The sequence below is a fragment of the Bacillus rossius genome, assembly GCF_032445375.1.
Source record: "Bacillus rossius redtenbacheri isolate Brsri chromosome 4 unlocalized genomic scaffold, Brsri_v3 Brsri_v3_scf4_2, whole genome shotgun sequence".
NCBI classification, from domain to species: Eukaryota; Metazoa; Arthropoda; class Insecta; order Phasmatodea; family Bacillidae; genus Bacillus; species Bacillus rossius.
In genome coordinates this window covers 21,889,212-21,917,137 of record NW_026962011.1, presented here as the reverse complement: position 1 = coordinate 21,917,137, position 27,926 = coordinate 21,889,212, and the positions used below count along the sequence as shown (strand labels likewise).

The following is a 27,926-nucleotide window of genomic DNA, read 5'->3' as shown; positions in this document are numbered from 1 at the left end:
CAAATATAGGTTATAAGTCAATACATACATGTGCTCAAGTTAAGTCTATTTGGGATAATGGTTTACAGTCTAGTGACTTAAGAGTGAATTCAATAAATTATATGAATTAATATACGTATTTGACAAAATATACATGCAAAATGCAAGCTTAAGAATATTGTACAATGAAATGTCTCCACTTTCTAAAAGACAATTTAATGTTTCCAGTGACTCATTTATGATAGGATGTGAATAAATATTTTATGGGTGTAAATGAAGGTATCAGACAGTATGTAATCGGTTGAATACCACATATGATAACACATTAACAAACCAACAATTTTTGAGCCACCAACTGTCTGTTCCCACTGGTTAGTACGTCAGTAGTTTAACTAAACTATAAAAGGAAGTAATAGCGCTATAGCTCACCTTCCTTTACTTGCATCATCCACAAGCAAAACGGGGGGCGGAGGTAAGGGTGATCTGCCAGAGGACGCTCTGTTAATGTTCCGTCTGCCCCCAGCCATCTCTCAGCCCTTGCTCTATGCCAGTGTGCTCAGAAGGAAAAAACTCACCTGTTCAACACAAACATGCCAGAGTGCAGCAGCAAAGAGAACTAATCCCCTTATCTCACTCTACTCCCCCCATTCTTAGTCATCTACTCACCCCCAGCCCAGTTCATTCCTTCCCTTCCTCCCTGACCTTACAAAGAAGGCAAGCCTTCCTCTTTCTGTTCGCCTTCATTCCCTCCGGAACTTTCACCTGTGAGCTCTCCGCCCTCTATGTGCTCTAGTTCCCAGTTGTCCCCTGCCCCCTCTCCATTTTTCACCTTAAAAATCCTAACCTTCCCACTCCTCCTCCTCAGCCCCAGTAAAGAGTTTCAAAATAATTATGGGCTTTGTTTATAAGACATGTAGAGTAAAAATTACCATTTTTCGAAATTTCAACGCTATCACAATTACGCAGGAAAGTGAATCACAATCCATTGGAAAATGTAACCTCTAAATTTCAATAGTGTTGCCATTGAAAGATAGTTAACGTTTACTAACGAAAATTAGTAATGCCTTTGGTCAAAAATTATTTTTTATTGAAATTATTACAAATAAAATACATTTACGTACATTTTATTTACAAATTACACATAAATAATAGTCCATGTTTCAAACAAAAGAGTACGTTCCAGAATTTACTGTATAGTGTAGGAATACAATCATAAAAATTCAGTAATTCACAATTCTTTCATGCTAAATATTATTATACCTTTTTTTCAAAACACTTTATGTCAGCTTATTTTCTGATTCTGTTAGCAAAAAATAAAAAAATATTTAAATTCTAACATCAATTAAACAAATTTTGCTACCTGAAATTATTTTTCATATTTGGTTCAGAATACACCCTGTTTGTGTTTGTTTCGCTCACAAAGTAAGTTATATTTTCACAGGACGCTTAATATTACAAATTCGATCTATATTGATAATCTATCTACGAGCTCCTTGGTCTTGAATCTGAAAATGGCTGCTCCTGGGTGTAAGGTTTTGGTAGGTACAGGAACTTTAATTTATATTAAATCCTGTGTTAATGTATTGTTTACAAATGTAGTATTCAAGAATTGTAAATTTTGAGACCATTCATCGTTTATATTTACGTTACAATATAGTGTTATAACAGTTCTCTTGTATAACTCTGACCTGCTTGAAGCTGTTCGTTGAGGTAAAACAGGTGGATTTAGTTTTATTTTGTTGTTTTATTAAAGGCCTTTGATAAGGTTACCACATAATAGGCTAATGGTGAAGGTCGAAATGCTGCTGAACGACAGCAGGGAGTAGTCTATCCCGATACCATAATATTAACGACTTCTCAAGATGTCGGCCCTGACGTCTTTACCATCCTCCTTTTTGGCCGGTAAACATTCACGTGCTTGTTTTGCACAAACCACGTTTCTCTATCAAACTAGTTTTCGGGTATTGTATTCTATACTACAGTATACAATATTCTAGTATAGGACACAATGCCGAATTAATACTTCCCACGGTATATCAGTCCTACCTACTGTCCTACTCTAGTGTAGGACATGATACCAAAGAAATATTATCCACTATCTTTTTTTATATACTTTAGCCCCATCTATTCCAGATAGGACATAATGCCTATTAATATTTTCCATGGTATTGTGTTCTATATTTCAGGGTAAATATGTAGTTGGGCGGTATTTGCGAAAAAAAAAAAATGTAAAAATCCGAAACTACTTTTATTTTATGCTCTTTAACTTCCTCTTTTCATTAAACCCGGCGGAGGAAATAAATTCCAAATAATTTAGGAGATATCAAAATTTTTAATTTTCCTAGTTGGGCAATATTTGTTTAAAAAAAAATTAAAATTCCAAAAATACTTTTATTCTATGCTCTTTAACTTCCTGTTTGCATTAAACCCGGTGGAGATAAGAAATTCCAAATACTTTAGGAGATATTGAATTTTTTAATTTTCATCACAATACCTGTGCATTGATGCTGCGTTCACAATTGTTTCTTGTTTACGAGTATGAATTTTTTTTTGCGACGTAGGTGAATTACTACATCGTTTTCTACTAATGGCAAAGGAATTGTACCCGCCTCTAACTTAAGTGAGTTTTTAACGTTTCAAATTTTAATGTTTTATTTATTTGGATATTGTTGCGCAAGTGATAAGTAAAAAAAAATCACGTCAGTTCCTACTGTTCATCCTTTGTCCTGGTTTGTTTGGTCAGGTCAGTTACATTATTTATAAATACTTTAAAACTAAACAACCATTAAAATTAATTCACATTATTTTTAATGTCTGTTTATTTTGAAAGTATTAATAATGTAACTGACCTGACCTAATCAACCATTTTAATTAATTAGGCATTCATGAACACACGGCAAAATAAAAACATGTCTGCGGTCGAATGATTGTACAGGTCTTGTATTGCAAAATAAGAACGGCGATATCTCCTAAAGTATTAGGAATTTCTTATCTCCGCTGGGTTCAATGAAAAGAGGAAGTTAAAGAGCATGGAATAAAAGTATTTTCGGTTTTTTAACCTCTTTTTTTTTTTTTTGCAAATACCGCCCAACTACATATTTACCTTATAATTCTGCTGAGTTTATTATATTTTGGGTAAATATGTAGTGTACGGATTAGCGCCAAAAAAAATCGTACAAATATTAAAATAACTTTCATTATATGCTCTTTTACGTCCTCTTTTCATAACCGCCTGCGGAGATAAGAAATTCCAAATACTTTAGGAGATATCAAATTTTTTAATTTTCATATTTGGGCAATATTTGTTAAAAAAAAAATTAATATTCCAAAAATACCTTTATTCTGAGCTCTTTAACTTCCTCTTTTCATTAAACCCGGCAGAGATCAGAAATTCCAAATACTTTAGGAGATATGGAATTTTTTAATTTTCATGCTGTGCACTGATGCGGCGTTCAGCGGGAAGCCTACGATTCACTCATCCTTCTGGACATACCCGAATACTCACGTTGGCAAGCCTTCTTTTCTTAAAATTAGCAAGAAGTAATTAAAAATACTTTAAAACATTGTGGATGGTTGGTTATATTAGGTAAGTATAGCTACATTAAAAAAACTGTAAAATCATTTTATGGTTGCTTAGCAAATAACTTTTTAATATGTAGCTATCCAGCGCTAGGAAACCGTTTACATGATTTCACAGTATTTTTAATGTAGCTATCCTAACCAAATCAACCATCCACAATGTTTTAAAGTATTTATAATGTAGCTAACATAACCTAATTGACCATTAGTTTTCATGAGTTGCATATTTATTTACAATAAACAAAAAAAAAAGAAGATGCACGATCGGGCGTTTGCCTCTCGTCTGTTGAAAAAAGGCTTGCCAACGTGAGTATTCGGGTATGTCCAGAAAGATGAGTGAATCGTAGGCTTCCCGCGTTCACCATTGTTGCTTGTTTACAAATATGATTTTTTTTTTTTCGCGACGTAGTTGAACGACTACATCACGTAAAAAGAAAATTACGTGAGTTCCTACTGTTCATCCTTTTTCCCGGTTTGTTAGGTCAGGTCAGCTACATTATAAATACTTTAAAACTAAACAACCATTAAAATTAATTTTTATTATTTTTAATGTCTGTTCAGTTTCAAAGTATTTATACTGTAGCTGACCTGACCTAATCTACCTTTGTCCCGTTTTGTTAGGTCAGGTCAGTTACATTATAAATACTTAAAACTATACAAGTAAAATTAATTGATATTATTTTTAATTTCCGTTTATTCTGAAGTATTTATAATGTAACTAACCTTACCTAATGGAAAATTTCTGTTATTTAGGCATTCACGCACACACGGCAAAATATAAAATGGCGTCTGTTGAATGATTACACAGGGCTTGTATTGCAAAATAAGAACGGCGATATCTCCAAAAGTAATTGGAATTTTTTATCTCCGCAGGCGGTTATGAAAAGAGGACGTAAAAGAGCATATAATGAAAGTTATTTTATATTTGTACGATTTTTTTTGGCGCTAATCCGTACACTACATATTTACCTATTTTGTGATACCATGTTTTATAATTTATTATAAAACCTGTTTTCTCATCAACAATATCTTTTGCAAAACAAGCATGTGAATCTTCCCACGCTTAAAAGCCCATTCCGCACTTATGCTTGTAAGAATGTAGAGGTCAGTTGTAATTACTTCAGCACAACATTGTTGCTGACTTCATCAATATCCCTACCATATCACAATGTAAATGTGTGTGATTGTATGACTTACCCTCACCAAAACATTTGCTTTGTTTTTATCACTTACAGACTTGCAAATAGAAAAACAAGCCTCTTTTACATTACCTACTTCATTTTATAATTAATTTAACCAAATAAATATTTCACTGAACATTGCACACAACACACCTCGCCTAACACATCAAAACAAATACACATAATACACAAAACTCCAAATCGCAAACATTTAACACACTTTAAAGACCGCTTACCTTTCTTGGCTTTATGGTAATAATCATTTATGATCAATGTTTCTCTTGTAGATATTAAATTTACACCCAAAAAAATCACCATTCCTCCATTTTTTTTTTCTAAATCGCGAAACACAATCTGTCGCTTTCCTGTGAAACCAGCGGTGAAGCCCTCACGACGCTAGTTTCATACAAGGCAAGCAACTGTATAACCCTGCATGTTCTGAAATCAAAATCATCTTTCTAAACATGATTGTTTATTTTACCATCACGTGGTTGTTTTCTCTTAAGCACATTCAATGACATTTTCTTATTCACTACAGGAACTTGGTTACATATTTTTGCACAAAAAAAAAAGAAAGTTACATGTTAATACAAAAATCACATCTCGTGCGCCGCACAATACTGTTCTGAAATTTACTTCGATAAGACGTTACAAAATACGTTTGCCGTCTCTTTCGGTTCAAGGTTACGCAGACAGTGTGTATGTCGCAGACAACCACGTACACCACACAGTTAGCTACGTTCACGAACATGTGCACCTCTTTAACCTTGCAATAGCTTTTACAAACGTGTCTGTCATGCAACGTGCTTAACAACTTTCATGAAGTGCTTAACCCAAACGGTATTCAGTCGTGAACATGCTTGTGCAGTTTGCCAAATATGGACCGTCCACAAACTCGCTAACTCATATTACGGCAGAAATAACGTCTTACAATCTAATCGCCTATTCATTACATCATATTAACTCTACTAAACACATCATGAAGTCAATTTCAAAGGGCAAGCCGAAACAAACTGACTAGATAAAAAAAAGTATAAGTATTCCTAACGATCATTACTTACGCTGAGTGCTGCCACGCACCCGCCTGCACTAGCGACCAGGGTTGGTCTACAACATATCATTTCAAAAGCATGCCGAAGAAGGCCGAGTTAACCAAATTGACTCTATATATCCTCGACATGACGTCGGCGCATGCGCAGCGTGGACAGGTCCAACTTAGGAGGGGTATGGAAGGAAAATCGGACCTAGAGGAGGAGAAATCAGCTGTCCCGCAGCGGGCACTTCAAAATCCATTTCATTACGTCAGGCTGCCGGCTCACCTGTTTACTACAATTTCTCATTCTTTCTCTACACTGTACCACTACATTAATATAAAAAAACACGACCTTCCTCTTCTCGTGACTTATTTCCACACATATCCAATAAATTTTTTCATACCTATTGTTACTTATTGTGTACTCATAAACATCATTTAGGTATTTTACTTATTAATTCACTCCTCATCCTACGACCCCTACAAAACTCACTAACATTTTTTTTTTACGTCGCTACTTCGATTTTGCTGTTGTCAATATTACACACACTATATTCTTTTATTCTGCAATACAGTTTGTTAGCATTGACCAATTTCCATGATGTCATACATTTACCCTACTTTATTTCTGACCAATAGTAAGGCCGATATGGATATCATATTTTGAACTTCACTCTGACAGCAGTGTAGTGAACTGGGCGGAATACTTTGTGAGGGATAAAGCCCGTCTACAATTGCAATATCCTAAATTGTGTCAGATGGATGCTGATTGGCCCATGTGATGTCATGGGTAGTGTGGGTGATGGTCCTAATACATTGGTCTACTTGAACTTTTTATTCCATTATTGAACTAATAATAAAACAGAACAGGAAAATTCTTTTATTCGTGGGAGATATTTGTCTTGCTGTCCAAAGTCAATTAATGTAGCCAAGCTGTTAGTTCTGTTTCCTGTAGAGTGAGGAGCTGTAGCAGTTGGCAGGATTGTGATTTTCAACTAGGGTGAATTTTTTTTTCTGTTGCAGGCAAGATGTTTCTCTTCGTCATCAGTTCAGCAGCAGTTGGTCAAGGTGAGATGCATGGTGTTCATCCACTTATCTATAGGTTTTTCTTCATGGGAAAAAGTAAAATAAATTGGTAGTTCATTGTTTTACGCATCGAGATTGTAACATTGGAAGACCCTGCTCTCCTCAGCTTTTATAAGAATTTTTTGAGAATAAATACTATGCTTTTGTCATGCAGATAAATCAGCTGATTTTATAGCTTCCATGTCATAGTGACCTAGTTATTCATACTTGTAAATTATCATTATTAATATGCTTGTATTTAATTTTAATATTTAATCATTTTATTTAGAAATGACTGTTAACTATGTTTTTACTGGTATTCACTTTGCTGACTAAGTTATTATTTATGAATGGGTTTAATTTTCAGTATTTTATCTCATTTAAAAGGTTTTTTTTTTATAACTATACTTTTTCATATGTTTCATAGTGTGTTAGTGGTGGAGGTCCCCTGTTTGTACTGCTTTGTATGTATTTTGTACTGTTTCGGGCGAGAGGTTGCGTCATTTCGGTGGCTCTGCAAATGTATTCTGTGAAAATAATAAACGTCTGAATTTTTTTTTAAACTTTTTTATTTGAGAATCATCATCATCATTTTTTAATCATAAACAGAATTTTACACCCAACTACTTGAATAGTTGACAGGAGAATTTGTAGGTGTTTATGTATGTGTAAGAAACAGTTCTCTTAGCCGGGCACGATTGTGATTTGTTACAATATTTGCATTCCTATTGAGGCGAGCCGGGCTAGATTCCTTGCAGATCAACCCGAATTTTTATTAAGTACTGGATATTGCCATGAGCCGGTGGGTTTTCTCAGGGTATTCTTGTTTTCCCACCCTATTTCATTCTTTCAGTGTTTCATTCTCATCTCATCACCTCTCATTGTCTTTAATGACCTTGATGTCAGGCCCATTCATTTATTTGTTTATTCATCATTTCCTGCAGATGATACAATTTCATTCCGTCTTGCTTGCCACGTATATCTGTTGTCGGCGGGTGATCAAATTCTTGTGACCTATTTTTTTGTCCAAATCATCTTAATTGTTAAATGGGGAAATATTTTACCATCTTTTAAAATCATTTTTCTTCATGAAACATAAACTGATAGTATTAGTGTTGAGTCTAGTCTGTAATTCTTTCAAATTTCACTTGCACTACATTCTAGTCTCAAAAACTTGCATCTCTAGACCGAGGGCAAATTTTCTCCTCAAAAGCTAAGGGATCTGGAATTCATCCTCTTTCGTAGAGGAGGGCCCATGAGGCTGGATGGGCAAAGCAGGTTCAGCGTTTGGTGAGTAAGAAGAGGAGGGTGCTGGGGCTGCTTGACAGGATCCTGCAGGGGGCAGGGAGGAGGGTAAGGGAAAACGCTTACCCCTCATTGGGTCAGGCCAATGATGAGTATGCGGTGGCTATCTAGGATCCCTATCTAGTGACTGAGGCAAGGGAGCTGTGAAGGTGCAGTGTAGAGCAGCGAGGAGGGGTGATGGGTATGTGGAGGAGAAGGGAAGAGGGGAAAATGCTTAGTTCAACAGAAGTGATTACGGAGTTGGGGTGGGAAGCATTGCAGAAGAGGAGATGGGTGGATGGCACACAGGTGGGTATGCAGGCCGAAGAGATCACAGGTGGAAGCTGCAGAGGATATGTAGGCAAATGGGAAGAAAGAGGGAGGCTCTCTTCCTTGTGGCCAGGGAGGGAGTGTAATGGGTTAGAGGAAGGAATGCTGGGATGAGGGCTGCTAGGGACCTGAGGAGATGAAAAGGGGGGTTGGGGGGGAAATGAGAGAAAGGGGAGGACTCCTTGCCACCAGGTGAAAACCAAACTGTTGAGTGTAACAAATCAAATATGTCTTACAATAATGAACTAGTACAAAAGAAAATGATATTTATTAAAAAAAATTAATTATCTGTTTGTGAGGATTAGTTGGAATAGTTACAAATTTTAATTAACTACATAACCTGGATATGCCCATGCTCTAGACAGTAGTAGTTATAATGAGATCTCAGTGTAATTTGTTCCCTCATGGTGTAAGCCTGAGACCCAGTACAGTTCCTGTAAGATTAGTGAAATCAGTGATATTGACCGTGGTTTGATGTGAAATTTCACGTAAAGTTTTTCACTATACCTAAATGCCTGGCAGTCTATGAGTAGAATGGTCAGCAAAAAAAAAATTTCTGGAGAAGGTTGTGAATTAGACTGTAATAGAAATTCTGTTGGAAAAATGCAGTGTGGGATTTCTTGTTATTTTTAACTTCTCGACACTGTAGGGTCAGTGTTTGCATGGGTTTGTCAGCCTTCACTATTTCCCATTAGGTGAAGAAGTAGGCAAAAACAAAAACTGAGAAGGCAGAGCTATAATGATGTGTTGGTTCATTATCTGTGTAGTTAGATAAATGGTGTAAAATGTGGGAAATCATTAGGGAACCTTGTAACAACCTCGGTAGTTTATATGACTGTAGTTGTGTTCACCTCAGGAGCATTTGCAGAATTTTGTTTTGCCTGCTGTTTGCTTTCCTTTTTCATTTCTCTGATATTTTTTTTAGTATTTTATGAGGGCTATATCTGGTGTGTGTGCCCCTGGTGGACCGTGATAGTTTTGTTGTTGCAGACGCCCATCCAAGTGTTTGGGCTGGATGGCCGCTACGCGACTGCGCTGTACTCTGCTGCAACCAAGATGAAGCAGCTTGATGCAGTGGAGACAGACTTGCTCAAGTTCCAGGTGAGAGCTCTGAGGTAGGCATGTGTGCACATTTCACTGCGATGTCCTGCTACGTAGATACCTACACAGTTGGCTGGGTACAGCAATTGTGAGTGTGATACCTGGTGGTGTGTAGACTGTGCAATGAAATAGATGGGCAGTTATAATTTCTTGAATGCATTATTTGAAACTACATGTTCTCAGAAAATTACTTTTTCTGAACCAAAATACAGTAAAACTCATTTATGATGTTTCCGTACAAAACTATTTTGTTATTGCTCTATGCTTTTAGATAAACTTTAATTTATCTTATGGTGGTAGCTCGCATTGCACTGCCTTATTATTAATGCCTGATATCCTGAAAAGGTCTGAACATTTTCCGATCCCCAGTTTGACTTAGTTTGTTTAATAAACCAACCGCCAGTGTAGGTACATTTATAAAATCTGTACAGCTGCTATGATTACTTGGCAGGGTCAGTTGAAGACGGACACGAAGCTGAGGGAGTTCATCGCTAACCCCATCGTGAAGCGAAGCATCAAGGCCAATGCCATGAAGGAGGTGTGCTCCAAGATGGCAATGTCCGCTGCCTCTGCTAATCTGTTCGGTCAGTTGCAAAGCACTCCTCACACTTATTCACTGTTAACATCCATTATAAACAGGGGTGATGTTTTTATACGTAACATTATTATACCTTACTGGCTTAAAACACCTGCCTAAATTAAACTGATGTCAAATGGTTACAGAATGATAATGTTGTATCTTATATTAACACATTCGAGTTACTGAAATTAGTGTCTTGTGAGGCTTTCAGAGATGGTGTCGATCTATGCACAAAAATAGCAGTATTTCCAGAAGAAATAGGTACAGTAGAATCTCATTACTAAGGTTTTGTTGAAATTTCACGAAAAAAGTGATCTTCTGGTCCGACTTTTGCCAACCGATGATTTGTAAGGGAAGGAAAAAAAAAGTGAAGTGATAATATACCTGTCTTGCTTTTTTTTTAAATTCTGCATTATGTACCATAGCAACGAACCACCGATAAGACACAGATTACAGGATAAACTTGACAGTAATTTGCAGCGTGGTGAGAGTGCAGAGGGCCACTGCTGTGCCCAGTGGCACAAATTTTCTTCTGAAAATGTCTTGGTTTCTGAGTAACACAGATTTACAGCAGTTTAATTTAATAGTTGGTTGAAGTAAAATTTAAGTAATTTAGCTATTGTAATACTTATGTGTTTTTGTTGCCCTTATTATTTTTATATCTATATCAGCAAAATATTAGTGTATTTACATAAAACTGTATCAACACAACTTGAAGGGTACTTGTTGCAGATCAGCAAATAACCTCCAACTCACGCATGGATAAACTATAAAAAGTACCCTCACAAAATATGTACCTGAAAACAAATGACAAAATCCTAAGCTGGATTAGGAATGGCTACTAGAAGTGTGTTATTGTAGGTAAAAGCAAAGTTAAATTTTATCTTTACGTCTCCTTTAATTACTATCCTTTCAACTGTAAATAGGTACAATATAAATACAGTAGAACCCCTGTCATACACTTTTCAACGGAGGGCACAAAAATGGTGTATGATGCGGGAAAGTGTATGAAAAGGGAATGGCAATAATAAAAAAAAAATTCAATCTAGCATACCAGCCCAATGTCAGATTAAACTTAAATACATAATGTGTAAATAATTGCATCATATTAATGAAAGATATGAATTCATCATTATATATACATATAATAACACTACCAGAAATGTAAAATACAGTCCATAATCAAAGTAAAGCAGTCCTTTCTTGGAGAGGGGAAAAGTTCCAAGCCTAAATTAGAAATAAAAAAATTAGGCTATTGTAAAAAGAAAAACAGAAATTTTTGCTGGTTTGTTTCATTTTACAAACAACTTTATGCAACAGAACAATTTTCAATAAAATTTTAACTTGAGAAACGTAAAATATAAAACAATCCGATCGTAAGAAAACAATAACAAACAAGTATATTCAGTTCAAAGATTAATGAATGCACAAAATATGAGATCCATGCCTTGGTAAATCGCGTGCACCATTTTCAATATCATTCGCGTCACTAGTCTCGCTTGGTGCTGGCCATAGATGCTAATAGCGAAGTGCACAGTCTTCCCGATACTATTCATATCTATGGTGCGATAAAGTTATTTTCTTACGTTTGCAAAGGTAAACAATGAACGTTTTTCAAAATAAAAGCATTAAAACGTAGTTTATCAGGAGGAATATAACAAAAAAATTTGTGAATTTTAAGACTTTTCCGCTTCGTAAAAACGTATGAAACGGGAAATTAAAGATTTTATAAGTGTATGTTCCGGGAAAGTAAACCATTGTAAATATAGAACTTTCGGCGGGACCAAAATTAATCGGCGTATGACACGGGAAAATGTATGAAACGGGAACGTATCATCGAGGTTCTACTGTAGATACAAATAGTTTCTTTCACAAAATACATAGTTGAATAACTCGCATATAATACTGATAATACTGTAACTGTAACACTCAATACTTGTACAAAAATTATAAGCATAACATGAAACTATTATATTTTACATTATCAGGTTCCGCAATCGAACTCTCCCAAAGCAAAGCTAGCCAGCTGTGAATGACAAAAAGAGAGAGAGTCAAATAGATACAGCACATCATGCCTCAAACGGCTTAAACTATTAATGTAGACCAGAGAACAATACAGAACTGGCAAAGCAAGATACAGTTAAACCAAAAAAAGAGAAAAGAATTGAAAAATTATTTAACCACAAAATCGTACGTACCACGAGACTACTTGACATGGTTACCCTACTGCAGAATTCCAAACGTAATTTCCAAGTGGCAAGCCGAAACAAATAATTTAGAACAAATTTCAAAAAGCTACATAATGATCACATGACGTTAAGAACAGGGCCACAACCTGTTGGTGCCCAAGCACACAAACCAAAGTTCCGCGATGAAGCTTACCATGTCGAGAGCTCGCCGGCACCGTACCCCTAAATGAGAACTACATGCTGCTAAAATGCAAAGTGACCCGACACTGTCGGTAGCTACAGCTAAACAGGAATGGTGACCCAGCGCTGAAAATCCTCGAATACCGCGCCCCAGAAGGGGAACAGCGCAAGCGCAATAAACCTGAAGGTTGGGGGATCAATTACCAGTTGGAAGGAGAAGGAATCGTGACGTATCAGAAGGGGAAAGGAGGGGGAATGGGTAGGAGGGGTGACAACCACGCCGCGCCGAATTCAAAGTACAGTAGAATCCCGCTGATGCGACCCCTCACGGTTCCCGGAAAAACAGACTTATAAACGGAATGGTCGCAACAGAGAATTCGGGGGCCAATTTTTACCCCCACCATATATCCAAATACATAAAAAATTGTCTTTGATTGCATAGATTTCATATTTAAATAGTCTATGGTGTAAAAAAGAAAACTTTTTAAATTCATATTACAGTATTTAAATAGCATGATGTCTCCCGAAAAAAATGATACCCTAGAAAGCAATATTGGAGCTCCCGTTGCTGAGGAAAAAAAAAAATTCAACACAGTGCAACGTGTCCATTTTCGCCTTTGTATAGAAAAATCAGATGTTTTAGTGCTGAAATGATAACTTTTTATTAAAGGTTTATTATGTCTCTTGCGGACTGTACAGTGAAACCTCGTTTATTCGTTCCCGCATTGTAGAATTTCCCGGTTTTATTGTTCAATGTCCGTGGTCCCAAAAAAATCCCGCAAGAACAATGTAAAAAAAATCCCGTTTCCATCGTTTACGAATATTTTTTAACCCGGTTTAACGGGTTGAACTTTACAGGCTTTTTACCGATTTCACATTCAAATTCCCGAGAAATATTCCAGTTTACGCGTATCTACACGACACGCAATACCAATATTTACATATGGCGGCCATTACTAAAAGAAAACGAATAAAGTGAGCATGACGCTGTTGCTAACAGGTTCACCAACTTCGATAAAACAACAGACGAAAGCTAACGCTCGCACGATAGTTCTTGCTTTGTGCGATAATCGACACAACAATATAACCGTGGTCGATATACTGTACATACTAGCCCAACGTAAACACGTTTCTATTTAGCGACAGTGAAATCCTGCGAGAAACTTAGACAAAATTGTTCATCCTAGCGTTTCCGTGGCCGGCCGTATATGCGCAAGATTTTCTTTGTTTACGGTAAATTAGCTTTACGCATTTAACTCTAATGCACGTGTGAAATTTGTAAAGGTTCATTGATATGTATTGGCCTACAAAAGAGGTTAAAACCATTAAAGAGCGTTTAGAAATTATAAATGCCATTGAAAAAAATCCAGGCGAAAAACGGGTTGATTTGGCAAAGTGCTATGGTATTCCTCCATCGACTCTTAACAAACTTGTGATTACCAACACCAAAAATATTTTGCTGCATAAAAACTTATCTTATAATTTCTCTGCATTATAAATAAGAAAGAAGTGTGCATCTTATAACATGTGGTGAGTATGTACCTTTTAAATTTTGAAAAATACATACGTAATTACTTGCTTAAAACATACAAATTTGAAGTTTATTTTGTTTTGTTCATTTAAAAAAATTAAGGAAGCATAATTTTCCAATATTGATAGTTAGGGCCTGGAATTTTTTGCGATCGCGAATTTTGCGAAAATTCGCGCGAATTTCGCATGAAAACGCGAAAAGTACATTCGCGAAAACCACAACATTTCTATATTACACTGCGAATATATCCCCGAAAAGTACCATTACAGTAGAATCCCGCCGATGCGAGCCCCCTCTGATGCGTCCATTCTGTTTATATGACCGTTTTTTGAGAAAACATGAAAAATTTAAGCAGAGAAAGTCGAAAATTTGAGTAAAATCGGCTGAAAAACAAGTCTGTTACACTTTGTTGGGCTCTATGCGTTCACGTTTATCTTGGCGAGAGCTGTACTGTAAGCAGCCAGGCATACAAAAGACATCTAAAAATAGATACCACCCCTCTAGACTGGCCACGCGGCAGTGTCTAGACGAGCTCGGCGCCTCCACTATCGCAGGAAAAGCCGTCTCAGCTGTCATGTTATCTTACCCGCCCGGCGGCGTGACGTCATACGTGACGTGACGTGACACTTACCTCTCCCATCCCCTGCTAATTCTTCAAGGCTCATCCCTCCCAGAGCCACAAACCATGTAAAAACAAACCCCCCCCCCCTTTTTTTTTTAACAGCTAACATTTCAACACATTCCCTCCCTTATTTCAACCTTCTGCGTGAGAAACTGTCAGCGTGTTGTTTTTTTTTTCTCTTTTTTTTACGCTGCTGCGAAGGGAGGAAAAGATAATTGCTTGAGCTGTCAAAATAAACATCGCTGACGGCAAGGGCGGGAGCGCATCCTGTCGGTCTGTCGCTGTGATTATCTACTCCAAAAACATGTCACAGCATTTCAGGATAGCATTGTTCTTATTTCTTTCGTTTATAGCCGAATGTTTTCTACTTGATCCACACAAGGTTAAAGTATCCTTTAACCCAAGTCTTGTGTTTCAGCATAATTACCTTATTTTTACATAAGCCGTGTTCGTGTATGGTTTTGATGCTCAAAATTGATCTGGGGTATAGTTCACACTAAGTTTCTTCTCATTTGTGCGCTGGGGTTTGTTCAAGTGGCAACCCCGTATTCCTCCACTCCATTAAATACGAGCATATCAGTATCAGAAACATGGGTTTTATTGTACTGACAATAGCACAGTGATGTGCAAATTTTGCAACTGTAAAGTTTCATGGGATAGAAAAGATTTAATTGACAAACACCTAAAGTCGGCAAAGCATGTGGCATTGGCAGCCCCAAAAAAAAAAAAAAAAAAAAAAGTAGTTGTAAACATCTATATTAACGTGTGTGTTTTGTGTAACTGTTTTGGATTTAATTGGCTGTTATTATGCATATTAGCCTATTCCTAGTATACGTGGATTGTTTATTAATTATGTAAACTATTATATTCAATAACTGCACAATTTAGTCAACATTTAAAATACCGGTAAAATTTCCATTGCATAACGAAAATACCGACTTTAAACCACCGCTTTTCTAATTTGAAAGTACCGCTTTTTGTATATTGAAAACACCGAAATTTTCCAGGCCCTATTGATAGTGTATATACAGTGTGCTGCTGGTGTCAGTTTATGGAAATACCTAACTGATACACTGAAAGTTTTTGCAATAGTACATACATTGTGCATTTGGTAACTTTATAGAGTGTGTTCCCACATTGTAGGATTTCCTGGATTATCGGTTTTTTACTCATGGTTCATTGGAAAACGGATAATCAGGGTTTCACTGTATTAGCGTGGCATTTGATAGGTTGCGTCCTGTGACACAAAAGCAATATGTACGTGACGGGTGGTCTGGCGGCGCTTATCGCTCTTGTCCGTCCGGCTGACGTGCAGGAATGCGAGAAGTAGGGTAAGCGCGTGCGTGTGCGTGAGAGAGAGAAAGAAAGGGAAGGGGGGGGGGTCTGGCGACCAGCAGCATCGTTAGCTAGCGAGAGTGTGACGGTAAATGTCGACCTTGACCACTTCCGCTTGCTGCAGGGCTCGTTCTTTTATCTGTCTCCCTCCCACAAATATATTGGCTGGCAGGTCTCGTCCTCTTCACCTTCTTTATCTTTATCTCTCACGCACACTTAAAGTTTACCGGTATTGGCGGTATTGGCTAGCGTGGACAGTCTAGAGGGGTGGTATCTATTTTTAGTAGTCTTTTGTATGCCTGCCTGCTTACAGTAGAGTGCTCGCCAAGATAAACATGAACACATAGCGCCCAACAAAGTGTAACAGACTTGTTTTTCAGCTGATTTTACTCAAATTTTCGACTTTCTCTGCTCAAATTTTTCACGGTTTCTCAAAAAACAGTCGTATAAACGGAATGGACGCATAAGAGGGGGTCGCATCGGCGGGATTCTACTGTACATGACGTCATTACAAACTGTAGATAAACTACATTGCAACATGCAAAAACAATGTAGTTTGCGAAGAGACTTTCTGTTGGGCAGTAAATGAGTACACTAGAATTAAGAAATAGATGTGATCAGTTGATCATTATGTATGTTTTAATTTTGTAGGGATGTGATTAAACAACAAAACTTTTAAATTCTACAGACATTCGATTTTGTATGTACGGTTGTCAAAATATTACTATAAAAAGAAACACTTAATATTTATAGTATGGAGATGTTTTGTTGGGTTATAGGTAGAGTCAAGATTTTGTGGTGTTATTTTAAGACAAATTTCGGTGTAAAGAAATAAAGATTTCGGTGTTATATGGTTTTATTTTTTTGTTCAAAATACCCACGGAAAAATTTTCTTTTTTTTCTGTACGACATGCTAATTTATTAAAACAATTATTAATAAACACTAAAACCTCATGATCTAATTACAATTAAGTTCATTTGCAAATTCATTGATAATTAAGTTCATTTGCAAATTCATAAATTCAAACTTTTAAATAACTACTAAAAATTTCACGACTTAATTACAATCACATACACTACAAAATTACACAATTAAGCACTTCCAAAGTTACTATTAAGACGGTTTTATTGAAATGCTATCATAGTTAAATTTTCCGCATTTTCTGGCGTGAGATGTTGTCTTCTGTCACTAACTACCAGTGAGTACCTGGAAAATGAACGTTCTGCATCAACATTTGATGTTGGGAACCAGATTGCCCTTAAACTGGCTTGAGCAAATTCACTGTAGTCCCCTTTAAGGGAGCAAAGTACCTTTGCAACATCAATTTGGCTTGTTTCTGGCAATGAAAGTTAATTCTCAATTATTTTTTTGAAAGCAACATAGCCATGTATGAATGTATCAATGAGAAGATGAGAAACAGAAGGCAAGTTATGCAGAGACTTCTGTAGGTTTGCATCTTCTATGCTAACCTTACTCACATTTCTTGAGTTGAACAGCAAATTAATGGCATTAAAGACTCTTAGACAAGGATGTCGTTTAACAGATGAGTTTTGCCTCAAACGCTTATGTTTCTCACTCGCGACATGTTTCACAAGCGTATCGCGTCTCTCGTAGTCTAGCCTGCAGTTACAGAATTTGCACATTAAAATTTTATCACTGAAATAAAATCCTTCGCTGGAAAATTATTTCGATCGGTCACTGGAAGAAACCTTTGTTTTAGGCAATGTCAAAAATGTTTAATCACATAGGAAGAATTTAACCTCTTAATACGCAAAAACTTGCCGTGCTGGAAAGATCAAAACAATGAAGAATAGATGCAAATACAAACGCATACCGAATATCAACATACGTACGTGAAAATTAATACCGACATAAACATGTACTATTTATTATTTACAATCGTTACGTTAAGCAGGGTTAATTATATTTTCGTACCCTATGTACTTTATTTTAAATAAACAGTAAAAGCAATGCGCTTTAGTGTGTAATATTTTAGTGATTAAAAACGTAATCTTAGAAAAACATATTTTGGACGTTTGTTATTTTTGTATTTACAGAAAGTGAACGGCGGCCATTGTATCAAAGTTATCAACATCTTAAATTATTATGGTACACAAGATTATCGTTTAAAGAAAATATTACGTTAATTCTGAGACTTCATTTTAAAATCTATAATGAATCACCGTCGCATATAATATATATATGGCTGCTAGTTACTGTCAGAAATATTTGATTGTGCTGAAGATAGTGAATTGTCCTTACAGGATGAAAAAAAAAAACGTAAATAATCAGGATAGACGAAATTTCGTGACATATTGCGGATTTCGCACAATTTCGTTTTATTTCGTGTTTTCAAGCGGTTTTCGGTGTTATTTCATTTTATCGCGCATTACCATATAATCGTGCCTCTAGTTATAGGTTTCGGCAAAATTATTTTAAAAAAACTCATCAAGGAAATTGGGGGAGGAATTGGCCATGGTCTGCAGAAAGGGACCTCCACAGAATTGGCCTGGTGTAATTAGGACCTCCTTAATGCGCGTACAGTTTTTTGTACCACTTTGCTACATAGTTCATCTTTGAGTTAAAGATTTAGCATATGTTGAACCTTTTTACATCTTATGAATAGCAGATTCTAAACAATACTGACCATATGGTTGGGTTAAACAAATTCACATTGTTTTCCCAACAGGTCTGTTGGCCGAGAACGGCCGCCTGAAGAGTCTTGACAGCATCATTAACGCTTTCAAGGTGATTATGGCTGCTCACCGAGGCGAGGTTCCATGCGAGGTCATTACATCTAAGGTGAGCTTTTAAACTTTTAACATTTGGAGTTTACAGGAGCTTTGTGCAATTTATCCTGCCTTGTATAAGCAAAAAAATAAGGAAGTTTAATGAGTTTAATGAATGGTTCCAAATTCCAGCAAATGCGTTTCTGTAAATGTCCAAAAACTAAAATTTTTCTTTGAAAGAAAATAAACTTTTTACAACTATAAAAATATTAGTATTGATAAAAAAAAATATTTATATTTGTAGGTTTTTTATTATTATTATTTGGTAAGTTTGCTACCAAAAATATTAACTTTTGATGTATTTACAAATATAAAAAAATATATGTTGAACTTAATGAGTTTTGAAAGAGAAAAATTGACTTGAGATTTGGAACATATTCCTACTGACATTCAGTAATTAGGGTACTAAACTAATGTTATGAAATTCAGTTGCGTGTAAAACACTTTACAAATTTCAAAAAATTAAGCTTGGATTAGAGATGGGATTTTCGAATCTTGGATTCGTCGAATATACCGAATCATATGGATTCGAGGATTCGTAGGCTTCGTGGTGGGATTTGAGGTGGGTTTTTAAGAGTTTTACCTAGTAATTTAAAATTGTATACCCAAACTATATTATTAAGGTAATGGAAATAGCACAAACAAAAGATAAACTACGCTGCATTTTGTCAATTAGCATAACTACTCGATCATTTCCAACCTTCAATAATATAACATGCAGAAAAAAACGTAACTTTTTTAAATGGTGTCTGTTATACAAACGTATTTTTTGAAAACATATGAAGGATTAATTTAACAGAGAATTAGACACATGCAAACTTACGTATGTGGTTTTTTTTCGAGATTCAATGACAAACACTGAGGATTCGAACAAGGATTCGGATTCGACAAAAATGTGGATTCTCCCATCCCTAGCTTGGATATAAAAATACCAAAAGAGAAAGTTATGTTCCTGCAATATGGCTGTATAACAATAATTTGTATTTCAGACTGAAATCTAACATGCATTTATACGTGATTGTGTGATGAAATTGTATTAACCCATTTTAGAACTTAAAAAATTATATGCAGTGAAATACAGCATTAGGTTTTATAATGAAATATGGTTATGTATGAGCATTTAAGTCTATAAAGTAGCACAGATATAATATTTGTGCTGCACATATTGAATGCAAGAGAAACTGTGGATTCCAAGGTGAGTTGGCAAATTAGTTGACCCATCATTTCAGCCCACATACATTAGGATTTTATTCAAAAGTGTTACATAGTAAGTGTTAAAATTATAACCTTAGCTGCTATTGCTGTTTAATTACTATTTCATTACCAAACATTTAAGTTTTACTTATTCAATTGTTGTACATGATTTTGTTGACATTTTACTGAACAACATGTAACAATTTGTACCAAATAAGATATAATTATTGGTGATGAATATTTGTGACATGCCCACCTTCAGTTTGAGTAATGGTGGACACTGCATACACATGTACAATAATATAATTATAAAGAGAGAACAAATTCACAAAATTAAATAAAAATAAATCCAGACTTTGCAAGTGGCGAAGTACCCAAGGCAGGCCTAGTTGGGAACCAACTGCAGAGAAACAGCCATGCGGATACAACCTCATGCAAGCAGTTGCAACAACAAGCAGGCACCGCACATGATGAAGACATGTACATAAACCTAGACATGAAAATAAAACAATTAATGAATAATATGTGATATGCAATATAACATTACTAGGACAAAAACAGGACAATTATTTGATTTATTAAGATATTAACCTATGAATTAAAACTTTTTTTTATGAGTCCATGCACTAACATAACTAACTTTTTTTTTTTTTAATATAAATTGTATGCATTCAATGTCAACTACTAACTTGCTAGTGTTTAAGTCAGCTAATATATTTACAGTACATACAGTAAGAAATCCTGGGAATTTGTTTTTATCAGATATATAAGGAGGATACTGCATGAAAATAAGTTCCATTTCCTGCTGAGCTTCATCTTCAGAACACATCAACTCACTGTCTGTTATATAGTTTTGACCATTGCACAAAGTTATATCTTCCTGCCGTAACTTCTCTGTGATAATCGGGGCATTTAGCAAGTAATTATTGAAATTTGTACCTGATACCTAGCTCTGCGTAACGCTGAACTCATGTGACATTTATTCCTTTTCATGCACTACGCCAGTCTGTTAGTCATGTGCCGAAACATAGGCCCAGATTGTTTGTTTATATTTACGTTTGCAAACATTAAATTTAATATTGTGAATCATTACAAAATAGTATCGAGTGTCAATGTTATTTGATTATAAACAGAAAACATTTATCTTTGTGAATGCTCTCTATGACTGTGGACCGAGTCGTTTGCAACAATACATTTAAAAACTTATTTTTTATTACAACATTTAATAACACGTATTTTTCCTTGGTTAAGTTTTATTTTGAAAAACATTTAATATTTTGGTTATTGTTGTACAGGAAAGCACCAGTACAACGAACTTCAGTTAAACGAACACTTCACTTAACCGAACTCATTGTTTGGTCCCGCCAAAAACGTATATAATAACCTTGAATTTTATTTCATCTTAACGAATTTTACGACGGTCCGTTTCTTCCTGAAACAAAAATATTCACTTGAACGAACAACCTTGAGGCAAATTTTGAAAAAAATTACCATCCAAAAACTTGTACTTTATTTTTAATTTTCTTATTCAAACGTAACAGCGTGTACGTAAACAAAAACAATAACGGAACTAGTATGTGTGCGCATGTACTGTCGACATGAGTAGATTAATTCTCGTGTTTTGAAATAATAATGGGATGGTATTACGTCCGTTGTACGATACAAATAGTACATATTCTCGGACTTTTCGTTTGTTGGCTACTTACATCACGATAATTTTTGTACGGTACTTTGGCTAACCTGTGCTGTTTTAATTTATTTCTTGAAATTCATTTTTTTCACCATATTGTTTTTGTCGTGTCTACAGACGTGAAATTTTTTTCCTTTTTTCAATAGTGTTGTGTTCTTCAGTGCCGGTTGTGGGAAGCCTACAACTCACGTAGTTTCGGTTCCCTGCAAGAATTTCCGAAGATTTCCGAAGTTTTGCGTTTCGGTATTAACGCCACTTCAGCCGCTAAATCAATGAAAACAAGCATGTTGTGACTAACCTAACCCAACCCTTCGATTTTTTTAATTTCAATTTTTGAGTGAAATCCAAAGTTGCACGAACGTGGTAGGAAACCGAAACTACGTGAGTTGTAGGCTACCGGCCGGTTGTAGAAATGAAGCGTGTATCTGGGGGATAAAAAAAAGAACGCAATTCTTCAAAACTTTCGACCTAAGACCTAACTATTCAAAAGAATGGCCATGCTTGTCTTCAAATGTTTTGGAACACCACGCGTTTTGTAATGTATGCACGTTTGACTTTTCGATTGCACATGGTGGAAGGGATGACTGTAGAGGGCACATTGAATTAAAGAAACAGGCGGAACATTTTATAGTCATGACGAGCAATAAATCCATATCGTAGTTTTTTCGCTACATCTGAAAAAACGAAAGTAACGAACGCAGAGTTATTGTTTACAAGTTCTTTTGTTTGTCTTCTGTTGTTTGTTTATAAGACAGTTCTTATCCAACCAGGATAAAAGAAGCAAATAAAAATATAATTGTTCAAAAGTATAACTTTGAATACTTTGAATTGAAGGTTGAAAATTTCCTGTAAAATTAATGACATTTCTTACATATTCAGATGATTGTATTGTTCAAATAGTTTTTTTCTTCGATTCATTAATTTTCATTGTATTCATATACATAGGCCTACATTTTTAATTTTTTTTGCATATTATTGTCCTTTGTTTTCTCTTGTGTGTGTCATAATTCCTCAGGAAAAATTTATTGTGCATGATTTACGCGTACTTTTTTAATATAATTGTCATTACTGATGGGTGTGATTTGAGGTTGGCAGCTCTGCCTACAATGTGTCTCCTGACCATAGACAAAGCATCAGCAGAGAGTATGTGAACAGGTTCTTCAAGCGGCCATAGACTAATGACTAGGGCCCCCTGAAAGTGGTAAATAAAATTTTCAGATTTCGTCATTAAAAATTACCAAAAGCGGTGTTAAAATTCACTTTAAAACACAAAAGTGGTGCTAAAATTCACTTAAAAACACAAAAGCGGTGCTAAAAACTAAAAAAAAAGTGTTACCGTAAATATATCTAAAATTATTTAAGTTAAATAATTTTACTTGAACCTACTCATTACTGAATACCCTAAACAAATAGGTTACATATATTTATATGACAATACTTTTGATTTAGACACTGATTATTAGTTCGTTCCCATAAACTAATCTGGAAAACTATTAATCCCTTTAACAAAATCGAGGATGCACCACAACGCCGAAATGCCAAATTGATCACAACGACGACAGCTAGAAAACTGCTGTGTACCACAATGCCGAAAAATGTCATTACAGGGCTGCCACAAAGGTTGGGTTAGGCTAGGCTAGGCTAGGCTAGGCTAGGTTATGTTAGGTTAGGATAGGCTAGGCTAGGTAAGGTAAGGTAAGGTAAAGTTAGGTTTGATTGTGGTATTTCGGCGTTAAGGTACATTTAAGAAACACACACAAATTCATTCAGTTGTTATTTCGGCTTTGTGGTCAATTTTGACATTCGGCGTTATGGTATTTCCGCGTTGTTGTAACGACCCAACAAAATCTATAAAAACTGTTGGCCAACTAATCATCATCGTCACACCATTCGAAAATTAATGTTTGTTTACATTTTTCCGCTTTTTGGCGCCATTTAATCTGCTTGATACTACGACGCTGTTCCAACTATATGCCAGCGCCCCCGACGGACGTGATATAGCCACTCACGTAAGGCTGTTCCAAACACCGTTCGCCCAATCATCTGCTTGCTTTTGTATTTATCAGGCGTCGCTGTTCCAAGCTGACGTCAGTGCCACGAGCGGTGTGCGTACGCTTTAAAACCTCGCCTGTTTGTCTTATCTATCCAAACATTATGCCGGAAAGGAAAATAAACGCCGTAGTTTTGCGTATTTTTACAGTATATTTTTGGGTTTAACATTATAACGTGAGCGTGTGTAAGCTTTTGTTTGCTTTAGTGCATTTATGATTAATGTTTGGCGGCCATGTTGCAGTGTTTGTTTACCATTGACGAGACAAGTCTTTTAACTAGTATTTAAATATCGCGTAAAAACACTGCGATTTCGCGTTTTAATACAAAATTGCGTGTAAAAACGCTGTGTTATGGCGATTTCGCGTAAAAACTGTATTCAACGGTGATTTCGCGTTTATCGTCGTTTAATCGCGATCGCGAAAAGAACAGGCCCCTACTAATGACTGAGATACTGAACCTTAAAACACTTAAGGTGTTTCATGTGTTTATCGGTATACATATTTATAACAATGCTTATGTTTCAGTATAAAGAACTTCAGTATAACAAACTCAACTATTTTTTGGTCCCTTCATGTTCTTTATAGTGAAGCTTTCCTGTAATTATGTGTAATTGTTTTGGACTTAAAGTTTAAATCTTACAATTCGTATGGGCCAATAGGAATGCGCCATATGGACGTTTTTGAACGGGCTGGCAACGATAGAAGGAATGTTGGGGACTTTTTGAAGACCGAAGGATGCTCTAAGTTAAAGCCAATATAGTTTGTAAAGTAAATATAACAATTGAAAGTAAATAGGATTGTGTGTATTTATGACACAAGTAGATGTGCAAAGCTACGTGTGTAGAAAATGTTTTAGGGAAACATTTAAAATTTAATTTAATTTTGGATATAAATTGTGATTGTCGCGCCGATACCATAAGTCACGCCATTGTGGCGCTTGTTAATTTCCCTAATTGTCACCGCTACCCAAAACACACATCTGATTTTTATGACCCTATAGACAAATGAACCCTAAATAACTTAATAGAAATTCGTGACATAATTTTTATAAACATTAATTTTTTTAATTTATTACAAACTTCATTATCTCGTCTAACCCCAGGTGTCTTGTTTTTAAAGTTATCTGCTCACCCTGAACTAGCTAGCCGGCACATTATAAATAGACTAACCAGTTAAAATAAAACTTTCAAGTGGTGAAAATATTTGGTGACAACATCTATCAGGACTAACGAACTTTTGGTTTATGTGTGTGCCCTACATACCTCTCTCATCCATACTCTACTACAACTTCATTTAAATGTCTATGATGCCTTCCCTCCTCCCAGAAGAGACTAGTATTGTCAATAAACCTCCCTTCAAAGTTCAAATCCTCCTTCAGTAAAGCCCTATCAACCTGCAAATAAAAGAAAGCCTGTGGTTAAAGAATTGTTCTGTGACTAGTGGCATCTTTGTTTTTAGTTCTCCCCATCCATTATACAGTACTCTCTTCATGATAAGCATTCAAGTGAATAAAGTATCACAGATGTTATATTTGTGCTGCACACATTGAATGCAAGAGTAACTGTGGTTTTCAAGGTGGGTTGGCAAATTAGCCAACTCATTATTTCACCCCACGTACATACAAATAGCTTTAATTCTTCAGAGGGCTGTGCTTATGGGGACATGATTTTATTCAGCAGTGATTCATAATATACTTTTAATTATAATGATTATAACCACCATTTATATTGAATTTTACTGTTACATTTATTGAAATCAGCTCAGGTCTAGCCACATCTCAGACTGATATTAGGCCAGATGACGTAGTCATGGTGAAATTGTAGAATGAGGTACCTAGGGCTGTGTTAATATCAGTTTTTTATACCAAATCAAATTTTTGTACAAATATAAAAATATTTAAATATTGAATTTAATAAAATAAGAATGGGGAAATTTTTTTATATATATATTTGTTTAAAAGTTATATTTTAACTTGACAAATACTTCTATTGTCTATGCAAAAATGGTTTTGTGGCTGGGCTCCCTAGATGTGGCTACACACATTCCGTAGTCATAGGATGCACAGGTAAGTGAAAGGGGTGAGTTGGCAGTTGTTTTCATTGCCACATGCATTGTTAATGTTTCTTTGCAGGTGCACGTGAAAAAATAATGCTAACATTCTTTTAAAACATTTTTGTCATCCTACAATAATTATATGCATGCAAGAATTATTCACGTGTGTACATAGTGCAGCACTTAGATACAAGTGTTTGTACAGGCCATTCCAGAACAACCAACCCTGCCTGTTCATAAGTCGTGACGCGGAAATGTTCGTAATGAAGAGTTTGGGGGCCGTTAATCAAATTAAAGGCAGCAAAATACAGTGTACGTTATAACGAATGTCCAATGAACAAGTGTCTGTTAATCAAGGACTTATTATACACATTTTTCTTTGAAATCAAAGTATCCTTTTTACACCTTTTAGGCGTGGGATCTCACAAAATAGTTAAAGGAGATCTGGTAGTTTTTGTTAGTTTAGTTTTAATCTTACGCTTGATTAGTTATAGAAACATGTTTAATAATGTAAAACCATATTCACCCCATTTTCATTCCATTAGGGGTTGAAATTTTGTAAATGTATATAGTCTAATGTTTAAGATAGTAAAAGACCTCACTATTAAGGGGCCTACTTAATCAAAGGTGTATCAGTGTTAGTGAGGCAGAATGATAAGTGTAATGCTTGCTGGTGTTTCTAGCGCAGTATTTCCTCTAAGTAGAAGGCTCTGAACTGTGCCTAGGACAGCTATGAAATTTGAGTGGTAATCGTAACATAAGATGTAGGAGAAAATAAGATAAAGGTGTAACGCAAGGCCATTGGGTGCTTTGAAGTCCAATTATTATTACAGTACAACCTGATACATCCAGACCTGCGATATTCAGACTCTCATATCCGGGTATATCGCCAAACTTATTTTTTAATTTTGGTTAGTGAAATTTGGGTGCTAGATGGGAGAGATAGGAAAGTGAAAGTTGTGGCTGGAATGTTGTTTGTGCGCCTAGTCTATTCCGAAAAGGGTTGCGGCCTTGACTCTGCCAATGGCTCTTTCCCGGAAACCTCTTCCTATATTTTCAATCTCAGCTGTCGTCTGTGTTTGCATTTCAAAGTGATAGTTTGTTTTGCTAGTGAGTTTCTAAACTGTATGTTAGAAGTGTTTGCAGTTGTTATCATTATTGTTAACCAATGTTATTGTACATATTTTATTGTTGCTTTTGCTAAAATGGTGGAGAAAAAAAAGAAAACTGTTGTGAAAATGAATGAAAAGTTTTGTGCTCTGAAGAGGTTGATGCTGGTGAAACAGCTAAGAAGATAGCTTCTGATGTGGGAGTAGGAACGAGCACTGTGATTGGCTGGAAAAAAAAAATGAGGTGTGAGATTCGTATGTGGTGCTCATCGCAAGGTTCAACAAGATTTATTGCATTTATATTTTACTAGCTGACTGTAAATTTTGCTCATGCATCATGTGAGGGATTATATTGTGATGATGATGGGGTGCTGTGTTGCAGCCGCTGGACGAAGCCCAGCGCAAGGACCTGGAGGTGGCCTTGAAAGGCTTCATGAAGCAAGGCCAGACCCTGCTGCTGAGTGCGAAGGTGGACCCAGCCATTCTGGGGGGCATGGTGGTCAGCATTGGGGACAAGTACATTGACATGAGCATTGCCAGCAAGATCAAGAAATATACAGAGCTCATCACCACCCCTGTATAGAAGGTTTAACTTATCCCCACATTTTGTAAATAATAGAAGTTACATTATATTAATGCATCCATTGCTAATAAGGGTGTTATACTTTCCTAGTCATAATAAACAGTCATAATACTCTGTTGAACATCTGTTAACTTTGTTGACCTAAACACTTTGGGTATACACCTCATTTTCTTGTGGAAAGGTATAAAAAGCTTTTTGATTTTTCTTAAATGTGCTTGTAAGTTGCAAAATACATTTTAAGATTAAAAATAGGTTTAAACTCAGGGTTTTTTCTTTTTAAAATTTAATTTACTCTAGCATTACAGTGAAATAATAAGTTACTAGCTCTATTAATGCAGTGCCTACATGATTGCATTAAGGTGTTTGAATATTCATAAATTTAAATTTGGAAGCAGACATTTGCTAATATTCAGAATGACTCATTAACAGCGTGTGATGTCTATAAATGTGTGTATAAACCTTGCACAT

General features: G+C 35.8%; 2 protein-coding genes across 5 annotated transcripts in view; one reads left to right on the top strand and one right to left on the bottom strand.

Moving 5' to 3' along the window:
• The window catches only part of LOC134542351 (transmembrane protein 39A), a 31,026-nt gene extending 29,545 nt beyond the window's left edge, over window positions 1-1,481 (bottom strand). Inside the window, exons 1-2 of one of the 4 annotated variants that reach the window (XM_063386518.1) lie at window positions 1,340-1,481; window positions 409-554 (exon numbers count right to left, since the gene is read on the bottom strand). In XM_063386518.1, the coding sequence (XP_063242588.1) occupies window positions 409-506 (98 nt within the window). In that variant the 5' untranslated portion in view covers window positions 507-554; window positions 1,340-1,481. Of the gene's footprint in view, window positions 1-408; window positions 555-645; window positions 1,180-1,339 lie in introns of those variants that run through there. The other 3 variants (XM_063386521.1, XM_063386519.1, XM_063386520.1) reach the window with 3 other exon arrangements.
• On the top strand, window positions 1,161-27,579 carry LOC134542354 (ATP synthase subunit O, mitochondrial). The gene is made up of 6 exons (XM_063386523.1): window positions 1,161-1,517; window positions 6,796-6,840; window positions 9,442-9,552; window positions 10,004-10,136; window positions 18,680-18,792; window positions 27,258-27,579. The coding sequence occupies exons 1-6, from the start codon at window positions 1,491-1,493 to the stop codon at window positions 27,456-27,458; spliced, it is 630 nt and encodes a 209-aa protein (XP_063242593.1). The 5' UTR covers window positions 1,161-1,490; the 3' UTR covers window positions 27,459-27,579.
• The last annotated feature ends 347 nt before the right edge of the window (window positions 27,580-27,926 follow it).

Bases quoted from the DNA above. Each gene is read 5' to 3' on its own strand.
- LOC134542354 (XM_063386523.1), top strand. From the start codon at position 1,491: ATGGCTGCTCCTGGGTGTAAGGTTTTG. The intron at 6,841-9,441 runs GTGAGATGCATG...TTGTTGTTGCAG, and splicing joins TTCAGCAGCAGTTGGTCAAG to ACGCCCATCCAAGTGTTTGG. The intron at 10,137-18,679 runs GTCAGTTGCAAA...TTTTCCCAACAG, and splicing joins TGCCTCTGCTAATCTGTTCG to GTCTGTTGGCCGAGAACGGC.